We start from the raw sequence: 24,651 nt of genomic DNA, 5'->3' as shown, positions 1-24,651 counted from the left end.
CAAAGACTATTCCACCTCAGGCAGCTCAAGAAATACAAAGTAAAACGCAATCTCCTCCTTCAGTTCTACACAGCCATCCTAGAAAGCATCCTCACAGCTTCCATCTCAGTCTGGTACGGCAGTCTGGACACCCACTAACGCAGCAAACTCCAACGTATCATAAAAAAAGCATCTCTAATTACAAACACCCCCCTCCCATCACTTGATTCACTTTACCATAAACGCACAACTCAAGAGCACATAAAATAATCTCTGATTAAACACACCCAGCTAAACGCCTGTTTCAACTGTTGCCCTCTGGCAGACGCTTTAGGTCCATTTCAATAAAAACAACCCGGTTCAAAAACAGCTTTTTTCCCACTGCCATCAGGCTACTGAACTCCACTCATCTCCATACTCCATTTGTGTTAAATGTATAGTCTGTATGTAAATGTCTGCTTTAATGTCGATGTCTGCTCATGCATGTACCCATATGTTAAATGTATAAACTGATGTCTGTTGCCACACAGTACTATGTGCTGGCACTATGCTGTGCCGAAAGCAAATTCTGCCGACTTGTTGTGCAGTCCTTAATACATGAATTGAATTGAATGTAGTTGCAGGAGCAAAACAGATGAGGAGGACAAACTCTTCTTTCCTCGGTTTATCTGTGGATTGTGTTATTAATTTCACACATAATGAATGAACCTGTCATATGTACAACGGACCTCTTTCTGACACTGACACAACATGTCTACTGGGAATCAATGTTCTCTCTGTGCTACACTTCCAACTTTCCAATACTTTACTGACAGATGTTACCAAATAATTTCCTCACAACCCAGTGTCATCTGCATAGTTATTATATATATATATATATATATATATATATATATATATATATATATATATATATATATATATATATATATATAGTGGGGCAAAAAAGTATAAAAGTATAACTGTGAGAGACAAAATGATAAAAAAAAACATCCAGAGAATCACACTGTCTTATTTTTAAAGAATGTATTTGCAAATTATGTTGGAAATATTTGTATTTAGTATTTGGTCAATAACAAAAAGTTAATCTCAATACTTTGTTATTTACCCATTGTTGACAATGACATTTTCTGAAAGTCTTCACAAGGTTTTCACACACCGTTGCTGGTATTTTGGCCCATTCCTCCATGCAGATCTCCTCTAGAGCAGTGATGTTTTGGGGCTGTTGCTGGGCAACACAGACTTTCTACTCCCTCCAAAGATTTTCTATGGGGTTGAGATCTGGCTAGGCCACTCCAGGACCTTGAAATGTTTTTTACGAAGCCACTCCTTCGTTGCCCGGGCGATGTGTTTGGGATAATTGTCATGCTGAAAGACCGAGCCACGTTTCATCTTCATTGCCCTTGCTGATGGAAGGAGGTTTTCACTCAAAATCTCACGATACATGGCCCCATTCATTCTTTCCCTTACACGGGATCAGTCGTCCTGGTCCCTTTGCAAAACATCCCCAAATCATGATGTTTCCACCCCCATGCTTCACAGTAGGGATGGTGTTCTTTGGATGCAACTCAGCTTTCTTTCTCCTGCAAACACGACAAGTTGTGTTTCTACCAAAAAGTTATATTTTGGTTTTATTTGACCATATAACATTCTCCCAATCCTCTTCTGCATCATCGGAAAGCTCTCTAGCACAATTCAGACGGGCCTGGACATGTACTGGCTTCAGCAGGGGGAACGTCTGGCTCTGCAGGATAGAGTCCCTGGTAGCGTAGTGTGTTACTGATGGTAGCTTTGTTACTTTGGTCCCAGCTCTCTGCAGGTCATTCACTAGGTCCCCGTGTGGTTCTGGGATTTTTAGTCACCGTTCTTGTGATCATTTTTACCCCACGGGGTGAGATCTTGTGTGGAGCCCCAGATGGAGGGAGATTATCAGTGTCTTGTATGTCTTCCATTTTCTAATAATTGCTCCCACAGTTGATTTCTTCACACCAAGCTTCTTACCTATTGCAGATTCAGTCTTCCCAGCCTGGTGCAGGTCTACAATTTTGTTTCTCACGTCCTTTGCCAGCTCTTTGGTCTTGGCCATAGTGGAGTTTGGAGTGTGACTGTTTGAGGTTATGGACAGTTTTATACTGATAACCAGTTAAAACAGGTGTCATTAATACAGGTGGAGGACAGAGGAGCCTCTTAAAGAAGAAGTTACAGGTCTGTGAAAGCCAGAAATGTTCCTTGTTTGTAGGTGACCAAATATTTATTTTACCGAGGAATTTACCAATTCAATCAGTAAAAATCCTACAATTTCCTGGATTCTTTCCCCCCATTCTGTCTCTCATAGTGAAGTTACCTATGATGAAAATTACAGGCCTTTCTCATAATTTAAAGGAGCATGAGGCAGGATTGAGGCAGGATTTATGAAAAAAATGTGTATACGTTTTAAGTTTTCTAGTAATAATGTCAGATGAAGCGTTCCAAACCAAAAAGAATGAGCCCTCTAGCGTATCTCTCCGTTGCCTTGAACAGGCTGTGTGCTGCAAAATGTGCTGCAATTCCGGGCCGGAATTTCCCGCGCTGTCCTGCGGATGTGACGTCAAATGACGCTGCATGTGCGTTCTCCTCGTTCTCCCGTGCCGGCTTCGCTGTTGGCGGTGTGTGTGTGTGTGTGTGTGTGTGTGTGTGTGTGTGTGTGTGTGTGTGTGTGTTTGTGTGTGTATGTATGTATGTATGTACAATTGTTTCTTGAGTAAATTAATGCACAAATATTTTTGACATAATGACATGCGTCAATGTAAACAAAACCAATCCTTGTCACTACTGTCCCCAATGAACGATCAGGTAAAGCCATTTAAAGTTGTAGCTGGTAAGTTTATTTTAGATATATTTGCTTCAATTACCACTATGTTTTGAATTTGAGAAACAAATCGTTTGGAACCAACCGCAGCTTGCAATGCAGTTTAAAAGTTTCCACGGCTCCCGTTGCAGCTTCTCCAATCACAGACAGGGAGCGTGCTGGCCAATTGTGAATCATAAGCTCCAAACAACCCCCATCACCTCGCCTCCAACTCCGTGTTTCATCCAAACATTCACATGCCACAGCTTGAGCAAAGCTAGATGTGAATCAGCTCTCAGAGGTTTATTGAAACATAGTTCCAGATTTCGTCTTTGGCAGTTACTGCTTGGAATGTTACTTTGTGGCAAGGAGGCGACATCCAAAATCAAAGAATACGCAGAGAGAGAGTCTTTATTCTGCTGCATGCTATTTTAAAAATGGTTGCACAAGTTTTATTAAAGGCCACTTTTTCTTTAGTTCTCCGCCTTATATCTTGCCACCTTCTTTTAATGTGCCCCCCTCCACTCGCCCACAAGCAGGCCAAGCCTTTGTGCCAAACTTTGTATTTTATTGATTACTTATCTTATTGAACCTGAAATCATCCTTCATAAATTACATTTAATTAAAACCCGTGCTTATTAATCACAAAACACAGGTTAAACATCATGACCAAATCCGCTCCAACCCGGTGTGTCAGTGATCAGCGCAGACAGACTGCAGCTTCCCCTTAATTATGGTTCTGCGTTAAATCGACGGCGTAGCCGACGGCGTAGTACTTACCGCTGACTCGTGTGCAGTTGCCGGGTCTGTACTGTGGACACTGATCCTTCTATGAGGGTCGATGCAAAACCTCATTTTTACTGTCCCCTCGTTGCTCAAACAGCCACCGCTTCTAAACAATGGCGGAGCTCCAGCCGGCGGAGCTGGTTGGGGGCGTGGTTTCAGCAGCGGAGGCCGACCTATGGAAATCTGCTCCTGTCACGTTACGTAAGGACAGGAGCAGATTCTGAACGGCTCGTAGAAGTCACATGACACTGGAAGATTCAGCCGGGCGGGGGTACAGACCTCGCCGATTTTCATGGGATTTCATCTTTCCTGTGTTGGCAGGGTGAGGAGAGACCACTTTATATATGTTAAAACAAGAAAAAACGTGTTTTTCATAATAGGTCCCCTTTAAGACAATTGTCGTCCCTGAATTATCTCTGTACTCTCCCGGTCCTGTTGATTCAATTCAATTCAATTCAATTCAATTTTATTTATATAGCGTCTAATACAACAGAGTTGTCTCTAGACGCTTTCCAGAGACCCATACCCAGAACATGACCCCCGAGCAGTTATTACATAAACAATGGCAGGTAAAAAACTCCCCTAGTGGGAGAAAAACCTTTAGCCAAACAGTGGCAAGGAAAAACTCCCCTTTAGGAGGGAAGAAACCTTGAGCAGGACCAGGCTCGTAAGGGGGGACCCTCCTGCCGAGGGCCAGACTGGTGGGTCAGGGACGGCAACAGCACAGCAGGCAGGTGGAAGCAGCAACGGGATGACCAGGGGTGGGGACCGCAGGCCAGCACGCAGCTCCCGAAGCTCCGGCCCAATCATCAAGTCCCAGGTTGGGGTGCAGGGTCGGGGAAGGGTTGAAAAGGGGCAGGGCCAGGGAGAGGAGTCTTGACGGACAAACCTTCTCCCCCGCCTGCCCGGGCTGTTACCCTGCCCCCCTCACTCCCACACTGCAGGCTCCGGTGTCCGGCAAAGGATGCTGCAACATGGACAAAAGAGAGAAAAGGGAGGAGAAGGGGGGGCCAGCACAAGAAACTACAGGAGCGACTCTGACACACTAAAGTTTACACTACCTAGAGATTTACCAACACCAGCTAGAGGTTTACTAAACACTAACTATAGGCTTTACTAAACAGAAAGGTTTTAAGTTTAGTTTTAAAGGTGGAGGTGGTGTCAGCCTCCTTAACCCAGATTGGAAGTTGGTTCCATAGTAGTGGTGCCTGATAGCAGAACGCCCGCCCTCCAAATCTACATTTGGATACTCTAGGAACTACGAGTAAACCTGCACTCTGAGAACAGAGAGCTCTGACAGGAACATAAGGCACTATCAGGTCTTGCAAATAATGCGGAGCTAAGCCGTTTTGGGCTTTATACGCAAGTAATAAAATTTTAAATTGGATTCTGAATTTTACGGGTAACCAATGGAGCGACGCTAACACTGGAGAGACGTGGTCTCTCCTGCTGATTCCTGTCAGCACTCGTGCTGCTGCATTCTGGATCAGCTGGAGCCTATTCAGCAAATTACTTGGACATCCTGCTAACAACACATTACAGTAATCTAGTCTAGAAGATACAAACGCATGAACTAGTTTTTCTGCATCACTCTGCGAGAGGATTTTCCTAATCTTTGCAATATTACGGAGATGGAAAAACGCTATTTTACAAACCTGATTAACATATGGTTTAAACGACAAATCCTGATCGAAAACAACACCAAGGTTTCTCACAGTTGCACTGGAAGCCATCGCAACACCATCTAATCCCATCCTAAGATGCTCTGGACCAAGAATGATAACCTCTGTTTTATCTGAATTTAGAAGCAAGAAATTTCTGGACATCCAGTCCTTGATGTCCCTAAGACATGCCTGAAGTTTAACTAACGGTTCTGTTTCATCCGGCTTCATAGACAAGTAGAGCTGCGTATCATCAGCATAACAATGAAAGTGTATGCCGTGATTCTGGATTATACTTCCCAATGGCTGCATGTATAAATTGAACAAGATTGGCCCTAGCACTGAACCCTGCGGAACACCATAACAGACCCTTGACTGTTCTGAAGAAACCTCATGTACATGAACAAACTGGAACCTGTCAGATAGGTATGATTTAAACCAACGTAGAGCTGTCCCTTTAATCCCAACAACATGCTCTAACCTGTGCAGTAAAATGCCATGATCTATAGTGTCAAAAGCAGCACTGAGGTCCAGTAGAACCAGTATGGAAACTAATCCCTTATCTGAGGCCATAAGGAGGTCATTCGTGACTCGAACCAGTGCTGTCTCTGTGCTATGATGCATTCTGAACCCTGACTGAAAGACTTCAAACAGATCATTTCTATACAAATAGTCACATAACTGGCTTGAAACTGCCTTTTCCAGAATTTTAGATACAAATGGAAGGTTGGAAATTGGTCTATAATTAGCTAAGGTGTCTGGGTCAAGAGAAGGTTTTTTAAGTAAAGGTTTAATTACTGCGACTTTGAAAACCTGCGGTACATATCCTAAGTTTAGGGATAGGTTAATTTGGTCCAGTATTGTCGTACCAATAAGAGAATCTCTATCTGCTAACAAGAATATGTTCATCGAAACCCATCAACTCTTAGACTCCAACCCAAAAGGACAAGGAGACTTTTTTTAATCAATATTTCCATATCTGATTAATTTGTCTTTATTGGCAGGTTATATAAGGGACTATTTGTGGGAAAATGACACAATCAAAGACTTTTGGGATGCCAGAAGGACAGAAGTAATATCCAGGCTGTAGTCGAAGGACAGGATTATTAGTTTTGGATGGGTATAGTCAATCTTTGCACACCTGGCAACTGTCTCTGCAATCTGTGATTGATAAATAATTGTCTAATCTGTTGTTGAACACAGCTGATGGTCGCATGGATAGTCCTGGCATCTGCGTTCAATACTGCACACACACACAGTCATGGAAAATGATACCAAATAAGTAATATTAATTGTCAACATTGACAAGCTGAAGACAAGGCGGAGCGCCGTGATCACAGAGAAAGAAGGGTTAATCAGAAGTTTTGACAAACCTCTGTCAGGAGGAAATTCAGGAGGAAACTCACTGGAGTATACCAGATATTTGCTCTCTTCAGTAAGTCTGACAATTATTTGGGCTGTTCAGCTTCTGTAGCTGTGGCTCTAACAACACTTTTGTTTCCATTTCAAACCTCCAGCAGCAACACTGCATACAAAACAATATTTCTGATATCAAAAAGTGGCACATGTGACATGGGTCAAAGGTCCTGACCAAGATCCACACTGTGTTTATAACTACTAAACACTTTGATGTTTGAAAATCTTTATGATGTCTTTGTGACTGTGACATTTAGTATTGTCTTAGTAACTAAGTAAGCCACATTAGAAAGTTCTCTTTTCAGTTTTTTTCTGGGATGAATTTCTCATGTTGGGTTCTGCTTCAGGACATTTGAATTGAATTGTGGCACCAAGTCATGGGAAGTTGTAAAAATGAGTCCCTTGGCTGAGGATTATGACATCTTAATGCTAACTCTAACTCAAAGGGGTCTTGTGATGCAATCCACGTTCATCAAAAATCAGACACTTCCATTCCAGGTATGATTGGAACCAGAAGACATAATAACAGTGAGAAAAAAGCTGGGAGGGTTCTTATTACTGCCTGCACACTGCAGAAACACTGCAGTCCAAGTGCACAGGCCAAACAGTGAACAAAGTGATTCAAGATTGTGGTTGAAATGCAAGTCAGCCTTAGGGCTTAGAAATTGGTGTTATCTTGACCTTGCTGGGTTCTCCCTGGAAACTGATAGGAAGCCACAGCTTGAATAAAAGCTGTTAGTTGTTAGGAGTCTCTAAAACTGGTAGACTGACGTGCCTTGTGTATTTCAGGTGGCAGGAGATAACTGGGGCAGCTGTGAGCTCTACTCAAGTGAAAAACATTGTGTGTGTGTTCTCACAATGAGCTTCATAACATCTTAGAACGGTAATTACCTCAAAGTAAAAGTTGTGTTGCCTTCAAGTTAATCCAAATGCTGACTTTATCATGGTCTATGCCAAAGTGAACTATTTAAACATCATTGCCAATAGCCAAAGAAACACCTACAAAATGTACTTTATTAGAAGTACCGTATTTTCTGGACTATAAGCCGATACTTTTTTCATAGGTTTTGAACCGTGCGGCTTATACAAAGGTTTCTATTCTGTGGATTTTTCTTCCACCGCTCGGGGCGCTCTAGCCGGAATTAGAATCAAAACTAAGACAAAATAAATGCAAAGAGGAATACACTACTTCTTCTTTAGCAGATAGAAGTAGGTAGAAGCAGATTTCAAACAGATAAATAGATAAATAAATACCGGTTATTTTCTCTTGGTTCTGTCCCGTTTTAATCAGCAAAGTTGCTGCCGTGTTAAAAGACACTGATAGGAAAGGATCTATTTAGGTACAAACATGTACATCATTTACAGTTCAAAATCCTTCTGTACATGTAGTAAATATCTAATCTAACAACATAAATATCTGCGGCTTGCATATCTTTTTTGTTTTTAAATAGAGCGGATGCGGCTTGTATATCTTTTTTTAATTATTTTTTAAAAAATAGAGCGGATGCGGCTTATATGCAGGTGCTGTTTATAGTCCAGAAAATACGGTATATAATCTTAGACTATATGTAACTATTTAAAAAGTCTTACATTTCAAGCTGGGAGGAAATGAAGAAAATATGTACAGTGTTTTACAGAACACAAAGTACTTTTGAAGTTTAGGTGACAGCACCTCTGCTCTTCTGGGAATGAAGCCCTTGCACTGTCCACAAGGATCAGGAAAACTGTCCCAACTTGAACCCACACAGCCACTTGGAATAACCACTCTGTGGCCAGGACCTATAGCCCCGCACAACAGCAGCAACAAACTGCCAGCATGCTTCATGTCTAAAGTGTCTGTTGTCTTCTCCGACATCAAGGAGGTCAGACACAGCACGAAGGTTGTTCCAGATTTGTCTATCTATATGCAAGCAGGTAATTGGTGGAGGACCTCAACGATCAGGCTGGAGTCCTGCACTAAAACTTGGTACTGACTAGGTTGTGTGATTATTAAATCTTATGCATTCAAATTTATCTGGCTAAATCCTGGACTTTTGCGAACTTCCAAACTGCAGCTTTAATGTAGACAACACCCTTGGGGTGTGGAACTTTGGTGTAGCGGTATAACAGCCAGCTTTTGAGTTAAGACTTTACCTTAGTTGAAGAGGCCATTGAACATGGGTTATTTTAAAGTTAAACCTTTACTTATGCTGATGCTCCACCCCAAACGTGTCCAAACTCCCTGTTGAATTATTCTGAATAACAATAAATATTTTTTTCCTAATTAAATGATTTTCCATCTATTAATAACAGTTGTCGGTCAAAAAGCTCATGTTACAGCAAAAGCAATGTGAACACAAATATACATAACATTATTTCACTCTCTGAACCTCGTGGGTACAGAAAGAAGCATTATATAATACAATAATCGTCACATCAGACCAACTCTTTTAACTGCACATATGAACAAGAAGCACACTGATTAGGTAATCAGCTAAGAGCAAAAACAACTCACTACATGAACCAGTTTTGTTGCTTTTCAATGCTTTTATTGTTTAATCAGTTGTCTCAAAAAAAATATTTGAAATGTAAATTTAAATAATTTTAATGATTTTAATATGAATACTTATAATGATGGTAATAACCTTAGAAAATGTATGTTTCAGGGGAAATGAGATTAACTTTGGAGGCGGTTGAACAAACCCAAAATGGGTGTCAATTCACCCCTTGCATGGACGACTTAAAAAATAAAAACACTGACTCCATGCTGTGGAAACAATGACCTTGAGCTTTCCTGTGGGATCGTTGCACTGGAGCAAAATAAAAACACAGGCCAAGTTTCTAATCATGCTGAGGACCTGCTGCCATTCTGTCTCCAAGCACAGAGTGGAAAGCTTTGCAGCTGCACAGTGCAGCTGACAAACCAGAAAAAAACCACCCTTCCTCCACAGCCATTTCAGCAGTCAGTGTTTAGTAGTGGTGGCCAATGCAGCATGTACCAACGCTGGTAGCTGTTGCACAAGAGGTTGCATAAGGGTGAAGTGGGGCTAATAATCACCCAAGGAATCAATCTAAACTAATACTGTTCAATTGGATTGCTATCACTGAATATTCTATCATCTGATCAATGGCATACGTACCGTCCCCATGCCAAGGATTTGATGCATTTTTTGAGACAGCAGGGTGAACAGGTCTGGTAAGCTGACGTTTTGTGACCACAGAGTTAAATCATTATGACCATCAATCTTCAAATTAAAGTTGACAGCCACCTTTTTATCCTTAGAGGCTCTTTTGATTCACATACTACATAATGCAGCACAAGCCAACTTGTTAAAAAATACATGGCTGTCCTAACACAGTCTGATGACACTATAAGGAGACAGATGCTGGACTAAGGCCTCTGCACCGACTCAGGACAATCATATCTCAGTGCAGATTGCGTGTGTGTGTATAAAGCACTTTGAATCACCCTGTTATTGAATTCTGCTGCATAAATACATTTGCCTCACCTAAAATACTTTATTACCTTAGTAGTTTCTTATATAACATGGGCTATTGCAGATAGGTCAGTTTTTAATCTCAACCATGGAGAACAGCTTCAACAGTGTCTTAGTAAAAAGTGTTTTCAGGGCTATATGTCTGTTTTCCTGTAAGAAAGATACCACAAAAGCCTGAAATTGGTTGATTGGTGGTGAAAAATAAAAACCTCCTAAGTTTTGATCAGCATCCAGATCACTTTTCCTAAAATGTCACACTAGGGCACATGCTTTGATGAAAAAATAAGCCCTGCTATGTTATACTTCATAATGTTTTTAGGAAATGACCAAATAGAGGTTATCAGGCCCTTGTGCTATCCCCTCTTACAAAGAATGTTTACTTAAGTTTAATTTTAGAATTGTAGTAACTGCACAAGCTTAAGGCTACCGTGCATGTGTTGAGCATATGCAATGAATACATTCACCTAAACATTTGTCATATTTTGTGTAAAAAAATGTCCCCTTGCAAATAATAAATTACCATAAAAGGAGTAATCCTTTACATTGGCATTTTTCTTTATTTATACAAAATTATGATCAAGCTAATTTCTGTTGAGACTGAAATATCTCATAAACTTGTGTTTTCGGGTACAGTTTCTTCCATGTGCATGGGGTCAGTTCATCATACAACAGCCATGTGCAGTGGAATAACAAGAGGGTAGCATTGCCAAGCATTTTATACATAAGAGAGAAAGTTACAAAGATGAGCTCAAAGCCGTTCAACGCCTTTAGCAATCTGCTTGTTGACTGCAACAGCTGAGCCATATTTTAAAGGGAATATAATCTGGAAAAAAAAAGATCTTGCTTTAAAGTCTTTATTTGGGTGTTTGAAGTGACTGCCAACTCAAAAACTCTGAGATAACATAACTCTCTCACTTTGTGTGATGTTGCGTAAGCCTGAAAATCAGACCAACCAGTCATTTAGTGGCAGGGTACTGTGACTTCACAGACCCAATTTAGAGTAGTTATCTAGGTTCACCATTTTTAACTAATTTTACATAATTCTGCATTTGCTGTACCCTAGAAGTGCACAGCACAAAGGTCTACCACCAATTTCATAGGAGACACGTGGTATTGAAGAAAGGATATTTTGACCAAAACATGTCACAAAGATTTTATTAATGTGTACTTTTACTATAATTGTGATTTATTAAATGAGGAACAACATCCTCTTTTTTAAATAAGCTGACACAATTTCCTTACACCAAGTTAAGTCATTAGACAGAAGAAATAAATGTAAGCACACCTGTTGAAGACATTGCCTTTGATTTTCAGAGATTAAACCTTTTTTAAATATCTTAAAAGTGCCTGACATCTCAACAGAAATCACTAAGGTGGCACAGGATCCAAACTAGCATAGAAACAAATAAATCTAACAGAAATGAATGGAAAAATAGTGAGGAAAGTAAAAAAAAAGACAAAACCTGATCAGAGATAATGCAACAGGTTTCCACTTCAAGGTTTTGTTCTACACACAATTACATTGCATTTGCAATGTAGGTTTTTAATCTCTGATTAACTTTAACTTCTACTATAGTTTGTGTTGAGTGAACGTACACAACATGTATCGGATTAATTAAAGAGATTATACTTTAACCTTTTTTTCACTGTCCACACACTCATATTTGGCCAGTGTTGCGCAAGTTCATACTGCTCATGAACTAGTTCAAAGTTCAGTTCACATAGTTTAAAAATCAACAGTTCACGTTCATAGTTCACTTTTTTCACTTTGAACTAGTTCAAATTCAGTTCATTTCAATATTTTTAGGTGAGAAGTACAAATGAAACTCCACCCTATCCTAAAACTGTTCACTGTACAATCATGTTTTGTCCTAGTGGCCTAGAAGGTGCAGCAGTGTGACTGGGATCGTTTGGGGCTGTTGTATCTTCTTGGTCTTTCCTGATGACTTTTTTTGATTGTCAAGGACTCGCAGATATTTTCTCACACTGGACGGATGCTTTAACTCCACATGACGTTTCAAATGTGAAGTTGATGAGGCAGATGCTCGAACTTGTTTTCTCAGCGCAGGTGGACATAATTTGTACAGAAAGGTGAGATTTTTTACCATCGGACTCTTTGGGAGACAAAGACTCCTCTCCCAGGCCCTGCCCCTTCTCAACCTTTCCCCGACCATGAACCTAACCTGGGGTTTGCTGATTGGGCCGGAGCTTCGGGAGCTGCGTGCTGGCCTGCGGTCCCCACCCCCGGTCATCCCGTTGCTGCTTCCACCTGCCTGCTGTGTGCTGTCCCCGACCCCCAGTCTGGCCCTCGGCAGGAGGGCCCCCCCTTATGATCCAGGTCCTGGTCCAGGTTTCGACCCTCCTAAAGGGGAGTTTTTCCTTGCCACTGTTTATGTAATAATTACTCGGGGGTCATGTTCTGGGTCTGTGGAAAGCGTCTGGAGACAACTTTTGTTGTATTAGACGCTATATAAATAAAATTGAATTGAAAATTGAATGTGTAAAGTTCCTGCTAATAATGATAAACGGATCATCATCTGACGGCTCGCTGACGCTGCGTCCACGTCTCTCTCTTCACTGGTCATTCGTAAAGACTGCACCGGGCTCGGGCTGCTGTTGCCATGTGAGCTGGTGCCCGTTGCTATGCTAATGTGCACTGCATTGTGGGTAATGTAGTGTGAAGTTGTTGTCTCGTCGAGTATTTTAAATGTGTGCGCCGCCCGCTGGTGAAATGTATTCCGTAATATTTGGACCCAAACAGTGAAGCTGAAACTCACATAATCTGAACAGTTCAAATTCCAGTTTTTGATCTGCAGAATGAACAAGTTCACATTCAAGTTCTTTATTTGCAAATATGTTGCGTTCAGTTCAACGTTCTCACAGAAATGAACGTGTGCAATGAACGCGTTCATTCAAACTCGTTCATGCACAACTTTGTATTTGGCAGCATGTGTCGTATAGGGCACGTTGTAATCCCAGAGAGAAAGACAAAGGAAAAGAGTTGGAGAGTGACTAAAGACAGAAAGTTGAGAGAAATGATGTTTCACAGACAATGCGCCTGTGAGTTAGATGCCAGGCCATGGCCTCAGCTGTGGAGAGTATGTGCTGTGGGGAACTTGATGCCTTCTGGGTCATGAAGATCATCTTCTCCTGAGCTAACATGCCTGACACTGCACCACGGCTTCAGGGGATGCTATGGCTGTGCTACAAATACAGTAACCTACATGTAGTTCATGCAGGAACATGCCTTTTCCAGGTCAGCAAACTTCTACATTTATGAAACAAAATATTTTATTCATCCTTTTTTTATAATGAAAAGAAAAGGTAAGTGGACCAGAGATAATGAAGTGTATTTCAATGAGAGCCCAGGATATACTGTATTTCAGAGCAGAAGCCACAGCTTTACAATCCTATTTGTCATCTTTTAGGTCGACTTTATTAATCTGAACTTAATAAGTTAATAATATGGTGAATGCATCTTATGTAGTCTCAATGCAACTGAAAAAAGGTACTTAAAAAAAGCATTACAAAAAAAGCTTTTATTATTACCAAAATAAAAAAAATTGAAATATTTTATCCCAAGCAGGGATTGGTATTGAAAGGTAAATTCTGCATTTGTACCGATTCCAAACTGGCCTGTTCTGAACTAACAATAAACTCAGCGACAAGCAAGAAATACTAATTAGGGCTGGGGTGTTGAAAATGATCAAAACCTCATAGTGACATTAATTCCATATTAGAAAACAGAATACATATTTTCTCTCAACTAAGCAAAAGGAAAGAACCCCAACACTTGCAGGCAAAGTGACATAAAGAGGCCCTGAAGGATCTGCAAAGATGGACAAATGCTGGACAACTTTAGGCCTTGTAAGTCACAATGATGGTCTTTCTGGAGATGTAGTGATTGTTCTAAGAAGAAAAAAAATCAGTCACACACAGAAATCCATCCATGCATTATAATGCAGTGTTCATGCTGTGATGGTGTTTTTCATTGGTAGGGCCTGGAAAATTGTTGAGAATTAAAGGAACAAAAGTGGTGATGAAGGGTAAATTTTTGAGGTTAACTTACCATTTAGGATGACAATGATGAAAGCATTACCAATAACCACTGATGAACTCACAATAGCTTGTTCCTGATATTACAGGATTATCCAGAAAACTTGTACGCAGTGCACTTGTATAGTTCGCCTCACCTTCATTGGTTCTACCTGTAATCTCCTTGATGATATTTTGACTGAGATCCCTTTCAAACAGAGGGAGAAATGCCTGCTATGTAGGCTGTGTGCCTCAGAGTGTCTAAAAATGACAAAAAAACTACTACCTGGGAACACTCCTAATATGATAAACAGCAGTGTGTTGGCTGTTTAAATAAGCAGACTGTTTGGTCTGCTGTGATGGTGTGGTTATTTTTTGGAAATGTAAATGATTACAAAATTGTTGTGAGACATATCATTTACACATAGTGCAATAATCATTCAGAGCAGTCATTCAGGAGCACTGCAAATGTGGAAAAAAAAAGACGAAACCGGAATGGCAGCTGAGGACAAAATTTCTCAGCAAATTAGCAATACTTTGCAGGATGCAGTCATGTGCTATACAAAATGTTTCCACGCTCTACATATGAGACATCTGCAGTAGCAAATAAGAAGTAATTAAAAAAATCTAAATTACCAAAAAAAAATTTGACATCAGTGTGATTAACAGTTTCAATATGGGATGAATTCAAGATATAGTTCACATGAAGAGCCAGATGAAGCCAGAATGAAGACGTGACTAAAAGTTCTCAAATATCTTGTTTGCTATAAAGAAGTTTGAATAGTACTTATTTTCAATGGTACTTAAAGGTCTGTCTGAAAAGTCATACTTTTTTATCTCCTGCTGTTTTCCAAACTGGCATATAAATTGGTCTGACAGCAGTGTGAGATGCAGCACGTCTGTGACAACCCTGCAGAAAAAAGATAATGATGAAAGACAGAAAAGAAAATTCAAAATGAAATACTATATAATTTTTTTTTTCCTTTTGGGTAGATTGCAAAGGCCACTAAGAATATTTACCAGCATACATGTTTATTTGCTACTTATTTGGATTCAGATACCTAAAGTAAAATGTAAGTGAAGAATATGGGGCTGGAACTGATCCTACATTTCTGGGGTTGAATTATTCTTTGTTTAAAAAAAAAAAGATTTAACATTAGCTCATTCTTTTTATCCATATCAATACCAGTATGGGTTGTGTCTGAATATTTTCTTAGCCAATTGGATTCCATAACCATGACAAATAAATCACCTGGTTCAACTCTCAGTTTAGAAAATCCTACCATGCTTTTGTGGAAAATAAGGAATTACGTGTTATGTTGAGAAGGTCTGAATGTCTGACATTGTCAAACATCCTCCTGTAGTCATCCTCCAGTAACTACACAGTCAGTTTAAGAGCAGTTAAGCTAACATGAACATGTATTATTTTTTATCATGTAGCTGAAACATTGACTCATCCATTGATTCATTGATTCATTGATTCATTGATTCATTCATTCATTCATTCATTCATTCATTCATTCATTCATTCATTCATTTTCCATTACTTCAATCATCTTGGGGAGACAGGAGAATCTGTATCTCTCTGAAGTCACTGGGGTACATTGTGGACAGGTTGCCAGTCCAGTACAAAGCCACACAGAGGCATACTTACTCTGATATGATTGTTTAGTTACTCTGAAGTTACATGAATATGTGACTCCAAATCTTTGACTGGTGCTGTATGTACAATATTGTGAATTACATTTATCTACCAATTGCATTGAAGACTGAGGATAAATAAGGCTTACTTCTGTGACTCCAAGGGCTCCTGACAGAATCCAATATAATTTTGTTAAGACTGAATCCTCACACTCCAACATGTCACTACTCTAAAAGCTGATTCCAGGAGTCCTCGAGGTCAACCAAATAGTGAATTTCAAACTTGTGTTATGTGTAGTGTGCTTTGAACAGGCATGCATAACCACAAACAACTGAGTTTTATTCATTTTGTTTGCTTGGTTTTAAAGTTACATAAGCAACTGTAAAGTTCTGGCATCTGTCAACCTGCACAAATTTCACAGACTCGATAGCAGTTTTGTTTCTTTTCCTGAGAGGAATATTGTGTACACAGTGTCCTGACAGTGTGCAGTTTATGCAGCCTGCAGAAGCTCAAATGATAAAGGGAATTAAAAAAACTAAAATAAAAACTCACTAAATCACAGCTATTGAGGAAAGGTTCACTCATTTATGTGCCAATTTTTTGTAACCAAAACAAAGTAATCAATTTCTTAATATGTAAGATGATAGGTAAGGTGATATTGACTTTATTTTATTTATATCCCCCTCACAGGTCCGTTGCTGTGTGATGGACGGCTGGCACACCTCCTCTTTCCTCTGCTCCTCCTCTTGCGAGCTCCCCTGTTATTCAGCTTTGGTGAGCGCACATGCCCCAATAACTGTCGCTGTGAGGGAAAAACTGTCCATTGTGACTCATCTGGATTTTTAGATGTGCCAGAAAACATCTCAGTAGGCTGTCAGGGCCTCTCTTTACGCTACAATGAACTGCATACCCTTCTGCCATATCAGTTTGCTCACCTCAGTCAACTTCTTTGGATATATCTGGACCATAATCAGATTTCAGCTGTTGACAGTCGAGCATTCCAGGGAGTCCGCAGGCTGAAAGAGCTGATACTTAGCTCCAACAGGATCACATCCCTCCACAATTCAACATTCCATGGCATTCCCAATCTTCGCAGTTTGGACTTGTCATACAATAAACTGGAAATCCTGCAACCTGGTCAATTTCACGGCTTACGCAAACTACAGAACCTTCACCTTCGCTCAAATGGTCTATCCAACATCCCAATTCGGGCATTTCTAGAATGCAGAAGTCTGGAGTTCCTGGATTTGGGCTACAATCGAATCAAGGCTCTTACCCGCACCACTTTCTTGGGTTTACAGAGGTTGATGGAGTTGCATCTAGAGCACAACCAGTTCTCACGGATCAACTTTTTTCTCTTTCCACGCTTAGCCAATCTGAGATCACTTTATCTGCAATGGAATCGCATTAGAGTGGTCAACCAGGGCCTTCCATGGACTTGGTACACACTACAGAAACTGGATCTGTCTGGAAATGAGATTCAAACAATGGACCCAGCTGTGTTTCACTGCTTACCCAACCTTCAAGTCCTAAACCTGGAATCCAATAAACTGTCTAATGTGTCCCAAGAGGCTGTGTCAGCATGGATCTCACTGACCTCCATAAGCCTTGCTGGCAACATGTGGGACTGTGGACCTGGAATTTGTCCTCTTGTTGCTTGGTTGAGGAACTTTCGTGGGAGTAAAGACACCACAATGATATGCAGCAGCCCAAAGATTCTCCAGGGTGAAAAAATCATGGACGCTACACGGAGCCATGGTATTTGTGAGGAAACTGATTACATTCTGACCGAAACACCGTCACCAATGTCAGAGCTAATTTCTGAAGCCACTGCTGAATCAACCTTTGCCACTACAACTGGCTCTCCTCCTATGCCACCAACCAGTACCTCTCGCCCTCTTCCACCAGTCAGGCCTCGACCTATTCCCCATCCAACCTTTCCGGGGCATATGAGCAAGGACCCAAGAGACTCAGCAGTACGCACTCGACCCACTCACATATCACCCCCAGAGATTGAGCACATGACTCTGCACAAAGTGGTGGTGGGCAGCGTGGCGCTCTTCTTCACCATGTCCCTAATCATGACAATTATCTATGTCCTGTGGAGGCGCTACCCAGGTGCAACCAGGTTGCTGCAGCAGCGATCAATGGTGGGGCGGAAGCGTCGCAAAAAGAGTCCTGAGCCAGAGCAAAACCTCAGCTCCCAGCTCCAAGAGTACTATATGAGTTACAACCCTGCTGCCACACCAGAGGCATTGGAGGTGCTAGGCAATGGCACTGGTTCCTGTACTTGCACAATTTCTGGCTCCAGGGAGTGTGAGGTATGATCCGTCGCATCAGCCTTAAAATAAAAAACTAAAACAAATTACAAGGCTCAACAGAGAGGTAAATACTTTATCAAGTATGATCTATAAAAAGACACATTTAACTTACTCTTAAACACCCTTGACTCCTTGTTCTTTTCACATTGACCTTAAATGTTAGACGTTTCCAATTATTCCAATTTCTACTGTTAAACAGAACTTTTGGAAAGTAGAAAGCTTTTTATGATCCTGAACTCGAGTTCAGACAGTTACTGTCACTATCTTAGCTGGGGCTTAAATATAAGCTGGAATGAAACCTCTACATGACTTAAGAAACAGTTTTTAGTGCATATTGATTTAATTAGCAGCTGAAGGCTATTAGGAAGGTTATGTTCAATTGCTGTTTCTGAAAAACATTCACACCAATAGATTTTGCTTATCTTCATGTTTGCCATGAGCAAATTTAACTAATTTTCTTAATTCTTATTTCATTTATGCCCATGGAGTCAAAAAATTTGCGAAAGGCAAACAGAAATGAAGAAATTCATTTCATGTTGACTCTACTGCATAAGCTAAAAATACAAAAAAGTGTAGAGTATGTTACCAAGCCTAAAGTTGGATTTCGAGTCATAGTTTTTTATTTGGCCATGGCCCTTTAGCCGGAATTAGAAAGCATGAATCAGAGGCATTATCAATTTCTGCGTACTCCGGTTTAGCAAAAGCTTTAATGCAGAACACTTGAACCCATGCTTCTCATAACACTGCAGCCATGTTCAACTTTAAGTATAGCTGCAGGTTAATCTCAAGATTGTTGCTGTTTAATGTAACAGCATTGTGTAGCAGTGCCGCTAAGTAAGCCACAGGCCAATTGACAGTGTTATTGCTTTCCTACAGTGTGTACACATGAATTATACAATCTCTGATTTTTCAATTCAAATTTGAACTTTTGATATTGTCGTTTAGATACTATGAATAATTGGACACTGTCTAACTGATTTGTACACAACCCCGTACAGCATTATGTCTTTTTGTTTGACTTGCGTGTTTCACTGTGTGTGTATTTTGTTGAAGGGTAAGGACTGTCACTTTGATGTCTGCCTCCAATATTTATTCTCTCTGGGAATAAATAGTAATTTCCCTAAATTATAGCAAAACCTTTCAACTTGCTTTCCAATGAAACATGTTTACCTGTAAGACCTTCCACCAGCTAAGTTGTTTGAAAACCTTTCATTTTAGCATTCAATTGCTCACTGCTGGTTTAACATTTGTCAGGGGTTGTCACATCAGTGTCAGTGGTTTGTTACTATACTATGTACTATATTTGATAAGCAAAGCTCACACTTTCCTCACTTAGGGAGACTCATGGTAATCTGCATAAAGGGAACCCAATACAGTCAGCCTATGATATGGCTTAAATCTTGATCTCACTGCTATGACAAGGAGTGTATTTATAATGTAGATTAATAACACTCAACGTCGCGTCATGAATATAACCGTGGTTGACGGTGCACATTCAAAGGTATACAAGTGCTTACTGTTGGTAAATGCTGGTAAATTGGTAAATGCTGCATTTTAAAGACGGTCCCTCATTACCTGAACATTCAAAGAAAAGAAAGGCAAACTGTAGTAACTCACAGAACAAAGGAAAAAATCAGAAAGATGAAGCTAAATTGACAAATGTTTTTATCATTAATTAGAATTTTCCTTGTTTTGTTTTTTTTTGTTTTATTTTTCCGACGAAAGGACGGCCTTTTTGCCCCCCTAAACGTGCCCCAAAAGTCAATTAAATTTTGCACGCAAGCCAGGCCTGGCGAAAAATTTGATATTTTATGGTTTGCATTAATGGGCGTGGCCTAATGGCTCAATGGCGCCCCTTAGAAAACTTTGTGCCTCAAGCCCCACAATACGGTTTGACGTACATGCACGAAAATCAGTACACACCTGTATCATCTCGCAACTTAAAGAAAAGTCTCATGGCACCATGGCCGAAACCGAACAGGAAGTTGGTCGTTTTGAATTAATCGTGTAATTTGGCGCAATTTATGCCACTTCTTTGGCCGTTAGTACGGCCCCAACCGTAACATGCACCCATGTGTGTTATACATCAAAATGTGCGTCTCCATCCTGCGACGACGCACATGACTTTTCTCAGTCAAAAGCGTTACCGTGGCGACGCTAGACGCCAAGAAGCGCGCCCCACCTTCATCTGATTGGTCCATACAGATAAAACTTCGTGCCTCAAGCCCAACTATACGGTTTGATGTACATGCACGAAAATCGGAAGACACCTGTATCATGTCGCAACTTAAAGAAAAGTCTCTTGGCGCCATGGCCGAAACCGAACAGGAAGTCGGCCATTTTGAACATTTTGAATTAATCGTGTAATTCTGGCGCAATTTATGCCATTTCTTCAGCCGTTAATACGGTCCTGCCACGATGCGCATTACTTTTCTCAGTCAAAAGCATTACCGTGGCGATGATAGATGCCAAAAAGCGTGCCCCCCCCTTCCTACTTTCTGCCATAACTTTTCAATGGTTTGACATACAGACTCGTGGGTGGTGTCATCGGACTCGGTTTTGAGTCCTTGAACAAAATTGGTGCGAATTAGCCCCGCCCCCTCTTCTGATTGGTCGATATTCGATAGTCCCTATTTTCTGCGATAACTTTTGAATGGATTGATATAGAGAGTCGTGGGTGGTGTCATCCGCTAAATGTCCAGGCCTGAAGACATCTACATGCAAGTCATACAAGCGCTTCCACTGCAGCACGCCTGAACGTGCACAAGGGTGTGAGGGCCTGTTCATCACTGCTTGCAGCTTTAATTGTGTTTTATACTCAATCACACTTTCACATAAACCAGTTAAGAGGTTTTATGAAGGTCCAAAGAGTTCTTGTGCGCATCTCTGTAGTATATAAACATAGAAACAGGCAATAGAGAGGAGACATAATGACAGCATCATTGCTATGCTTTTGTCTGACTTTCACTGATTTGTGTCTAGGGCGGTGGCTTAGTGGTAGCACTGTTGCCTCACAGCAAGGTTTCCTAGTTCAACTCCCGGGCCCAGCAGGGTCTTTCTGTGTGGAGTTTGCTGTTCTCCCCGTGCTTGCGTGGGTTCCCCCTAGGTACTCCGGCTTCCTCCCTCAGTCCAAAAACATGCATCGTAGGTTAATTGACGTTTCGAAATTGCCCGTAGGTGTGAGTGTGAGGTTGTCTGGTTGTCTGTTTATCTATGTGACCCTGCGATGGACTGGCGACCTGTCCAGGGTGAACCCCTGCCTCTCGCCTATAATTAGCTGGGGTAGGCTCCAGCAGACCCCCGTGACCCTCCAAAGGATAAAGCGGGTATAGAAAATGTATGATTCAATTACTTGTAGAATCATCTTTGCTAGCAATATCTGACGTCAGTGGTTTCTATATGGAAATGCGCTTTGTTAATTCATCTCAGAAGAATGGGCAGCAGCAATTACTCCTCTAAGAATACTGCTGATATTTTTCCTCCATGTAATTGTATTAGCACACCCCTGAATGCTTCATACCAGCACATTGACAACTCTTTTAAGGAGGAGCTCACAGTTAATCAATTACTCAAGAGTAATGATGATCATGATCAGCTTATCACTGCTTCTTATCCTCTTAATTCCCATGGAGCTAGTAAGAGTGTTCTTTGTTTCTCACACACTACGTCTGCATTCTGGTTTCGTTTTTGTTGAATACAAAATGATGCAATTTACAAATTAATATTTTGTTCCGATATGTAAACATTTTGAAGAAGGGAGGAATTTTTTATGCCTCCCTAACAGAAAGTTTACTTTTCCTCCATTGATTAACAAATGTCAGGGCCGTATATGACCTGGCCATATCACCGGAAACATCCTCTTGACACTTACATGAAAGGGGTATAATAGTGAGACTGCTGTGCATAAAGCCCTCATTATACGGACAAATTAAGATTTTAGTTCTTAGTGGTGCATAAACCATAGACACCAGTTGCTGTAATGCAAAATAAAAAGCAATGTGGTCAGCTGAATCATTTGTGAATATATTCCCAATAGAGTACACACATGCTGAGAAAGCTCGACTCCGACAGCGAGGGGATCCCGGAGGTTCTACTATACGTGGTTTAGGTCTACCATGCCAATAGGAGTTACTGTAAAACAACATAAAATTCTTCTTAATGATCACCCTAAACCGATGATAAACATCTTTATGGAAAAGCAAACGTTTTTTTCAAAGAGGGCAATGGTCCAATTAATATGACGTAAAGAGTCGCCGATTCAGTCATTCATTATATGAATCACAATGTCCTTTGGGGCCACCAGCCACTCTCCACCATCAATGTGGCAAAGAGAGCACATTACTGTAATATTACTATTTACACTAACGAGTACCATAGCTAAAGGTGTCAGTAATGTTATTTTTACAACAAAATGAAATAATCCAGCAAAATATTACTTTTGTTAAATTCTCTAGATTGTTTGCAAAACAGCAGCCTGCAAGTTAGCTAACAAGATGGAGACAGAAACGCTCGTAAGTTATCTGTCGGAGAAAAGGACTGCAATGACTATACAACACAATCAATATAAATGATTACTAAAGATCAATGAAAAAAAAAATCTCAAAAAACAATTTGTTTTTTACTGCTCTGAGAGAATGTTAATACTTTATTAAAATGCACCACAAAAATTGCAGGAGTGGCTCGCAAAGGACACATGAAAGGTTTCATGTGTCAGCTGTCGTTTCCTGGTAACATTATGGCAAGCCATGAAGAGGGTATAATAGAAGGAATCATGAATTAGTCAACTAGTGGTTAAAAATAATCAACAGAATAAGAAAATAGTCATCCTATTGGATATACAGTACGTCCATTACTTTACCTTTGTCAAGAAGAAAGAAGACCAAAATATTATTATCAAATGTAAACTGTGTCATGGTATTGATACTTTTTCCAGGGCCGTGTCTTCAAAAGCATTGATATCTTGACATGAAACATAAACACTGAAGTTTTCCTTGAAAGATGATTCAGAAGAAATATGACCTGTTCAAGGTCATGTTTTTGCAAAGGGAAAGCTGATGTGATGTGGAAATGCATCAGAAGGAGAAAAAAAAATCTTAGGATGTTGTTGGTGCAGAGCTAAAAATGATCTTTCAAACAAAGTTATAGCTACCCTTACTGATGATGTATCAAATTTGCTGTTGAAGGTGTTTGAAATGTACCCTGTTGATTCTGAGTTTGAGGACTAAGATGCTTCAGTGACTGAAGATGAGGAGGTGACATTTACAGGCAGTACAAATATCTTTTCCAGTAATTGTGATGATGATCACTGTTTTTTTTTTCCAGCTTAACACAGATGTGCTTCATGTACTGTTGGTAACATTTATACACTCATGGCTACAGAAAAAACAAAAAGGCCCATTCATCAGTATTAACCAATAGAAAAAGCTTTTTTGATAATGACATTTAAAAGAACTGTTCTTATAATAACAAAAAACACACGTGTGGAGCCGTGTAAAGCCGCGCCGAGCCGAGTCGTGCCAAGTAAGTCCTAGTGCGAAAGTGCCAAAAGGTGCATGTGCTGGTCTGAGGTTTGAGGATAAAGGATGCAATTGCCAAATATATATGACACAAGCCAAAGTAATATGAGTAACAAGTTGGCTTTAGTATGAAGTAGAAAATAAATAATGTTACTTTATAACAAGGCATATGTTGCTTTGTATAACAAGTCAAAGACTGACCACATTCAGCAAAACAGCAAATTTAGTCTAATCTTTTAAATGAAAGGTGTTTCCTCTCGCCAGAAGAGTTCTGCAGGCTTGAAAGATCAATGCCAGCATGGTGGCTCATCACCTTTCTGAGACTCCTTAGATGTTTAATGCCTAACATATGAAATAACACCCAAAATAAAATCCTTATTTTTATTTGAAGTGTTGATTATATATTGAAATGAAAAACACTTGTTAAACACTATTTAACAACTTTAACAACTTCTAAATGATTATTTTTCCTGTCAATTTGAAAACATTAGTTAAGTTAACTTATTTTTTTTTCTTTCCTTTTTTGATCATGGGGGTTGGTACAGTGGTCTTACAAACTCATGTAATCAAATATAACACATAACCTCTGTTGTCACCCGCACATGTTTTCTAATTATATATATATATTTTTTTATCAGTGATTGAGATCTTTGCAAAAACGCAGTTCAATAAAAATTATTGCAGCTAACATTAGAGCAATACAATTTAGCTCAAAAGCATTCCTGTCGATGTGAGTTTAATTAAGCATCTCTGATCTGATAAAGGGTTAGGTTCTTAAAAGGTTATTCAAATCTATGATATTTAAGCAAATTATTTCTATTATGACCTCAATGCCATTTTTTTTTATTATTCAGCAGTGATAATTAATTGTGATGCACAGCCTCTGTTTTTCAGTGGAGGGCGTCGGCATTATTGTGAGAAAGTCATCTGAAGAACTTCCGGTGCACCTCCATAATGGCAGCAGCGTAAAAAGTAAGCTCCCCGACTTTACA

At 40.2% G+C, this 24,651-nt stretch overlaps 1 protein-coding gene across 2 annotated transcripts in view; it reads left to right on the top strand.

Annotated features, from left to right (window-relative positions):
* lrrtm4l1 (leucine rich repeat transmembrane neuronal 4 like 1) overlaps nucleotides 1-24,651 on the top strand; it is a 121,829-nt gene that overhangs the window by 26,663 nt on the left and 70,515 nt on the right. Inside the window, exon 2 of one of the 2 annotated variants that reach the window (XR_009783500.1) lies at nucleotides 16,513-18,207. Coding sequence is in view for 1 of the 2 variants with exons in the window: in XM_061734440.1 (XP_061590424.1) it covers nucleotides 16,513-18,143 (1,631 nt within the window). In the remaining variant the exon portion in view is untranslated. The remainder of the gene's footprint in view (nucleotides 1-16,512; nucleotides 18,208-24,651) is intronic. The other variant, XM_061734440.1, reaches the window with a different exon arrangement.

This window comes from Cololabis saira, chromosome 11 (genome assembly GCF_033807715.1).
Source record: "Cololabis saira isolate AMF1-May2022 chromosome 11, fColSai1.1, whole genome shotgun sequence".
In the NCBI taxonomy this organism is placed as follows: Eukaryota; Metazoa; Chordata; class Actinopteri; order Beloniformes; family Belonidae; genus Cololabis; species Cololabis saira.
Note: the sequence above shows the minus strand (reverse complement) of the source record. Positions and strands in the feature narration are given on the sequence as shown.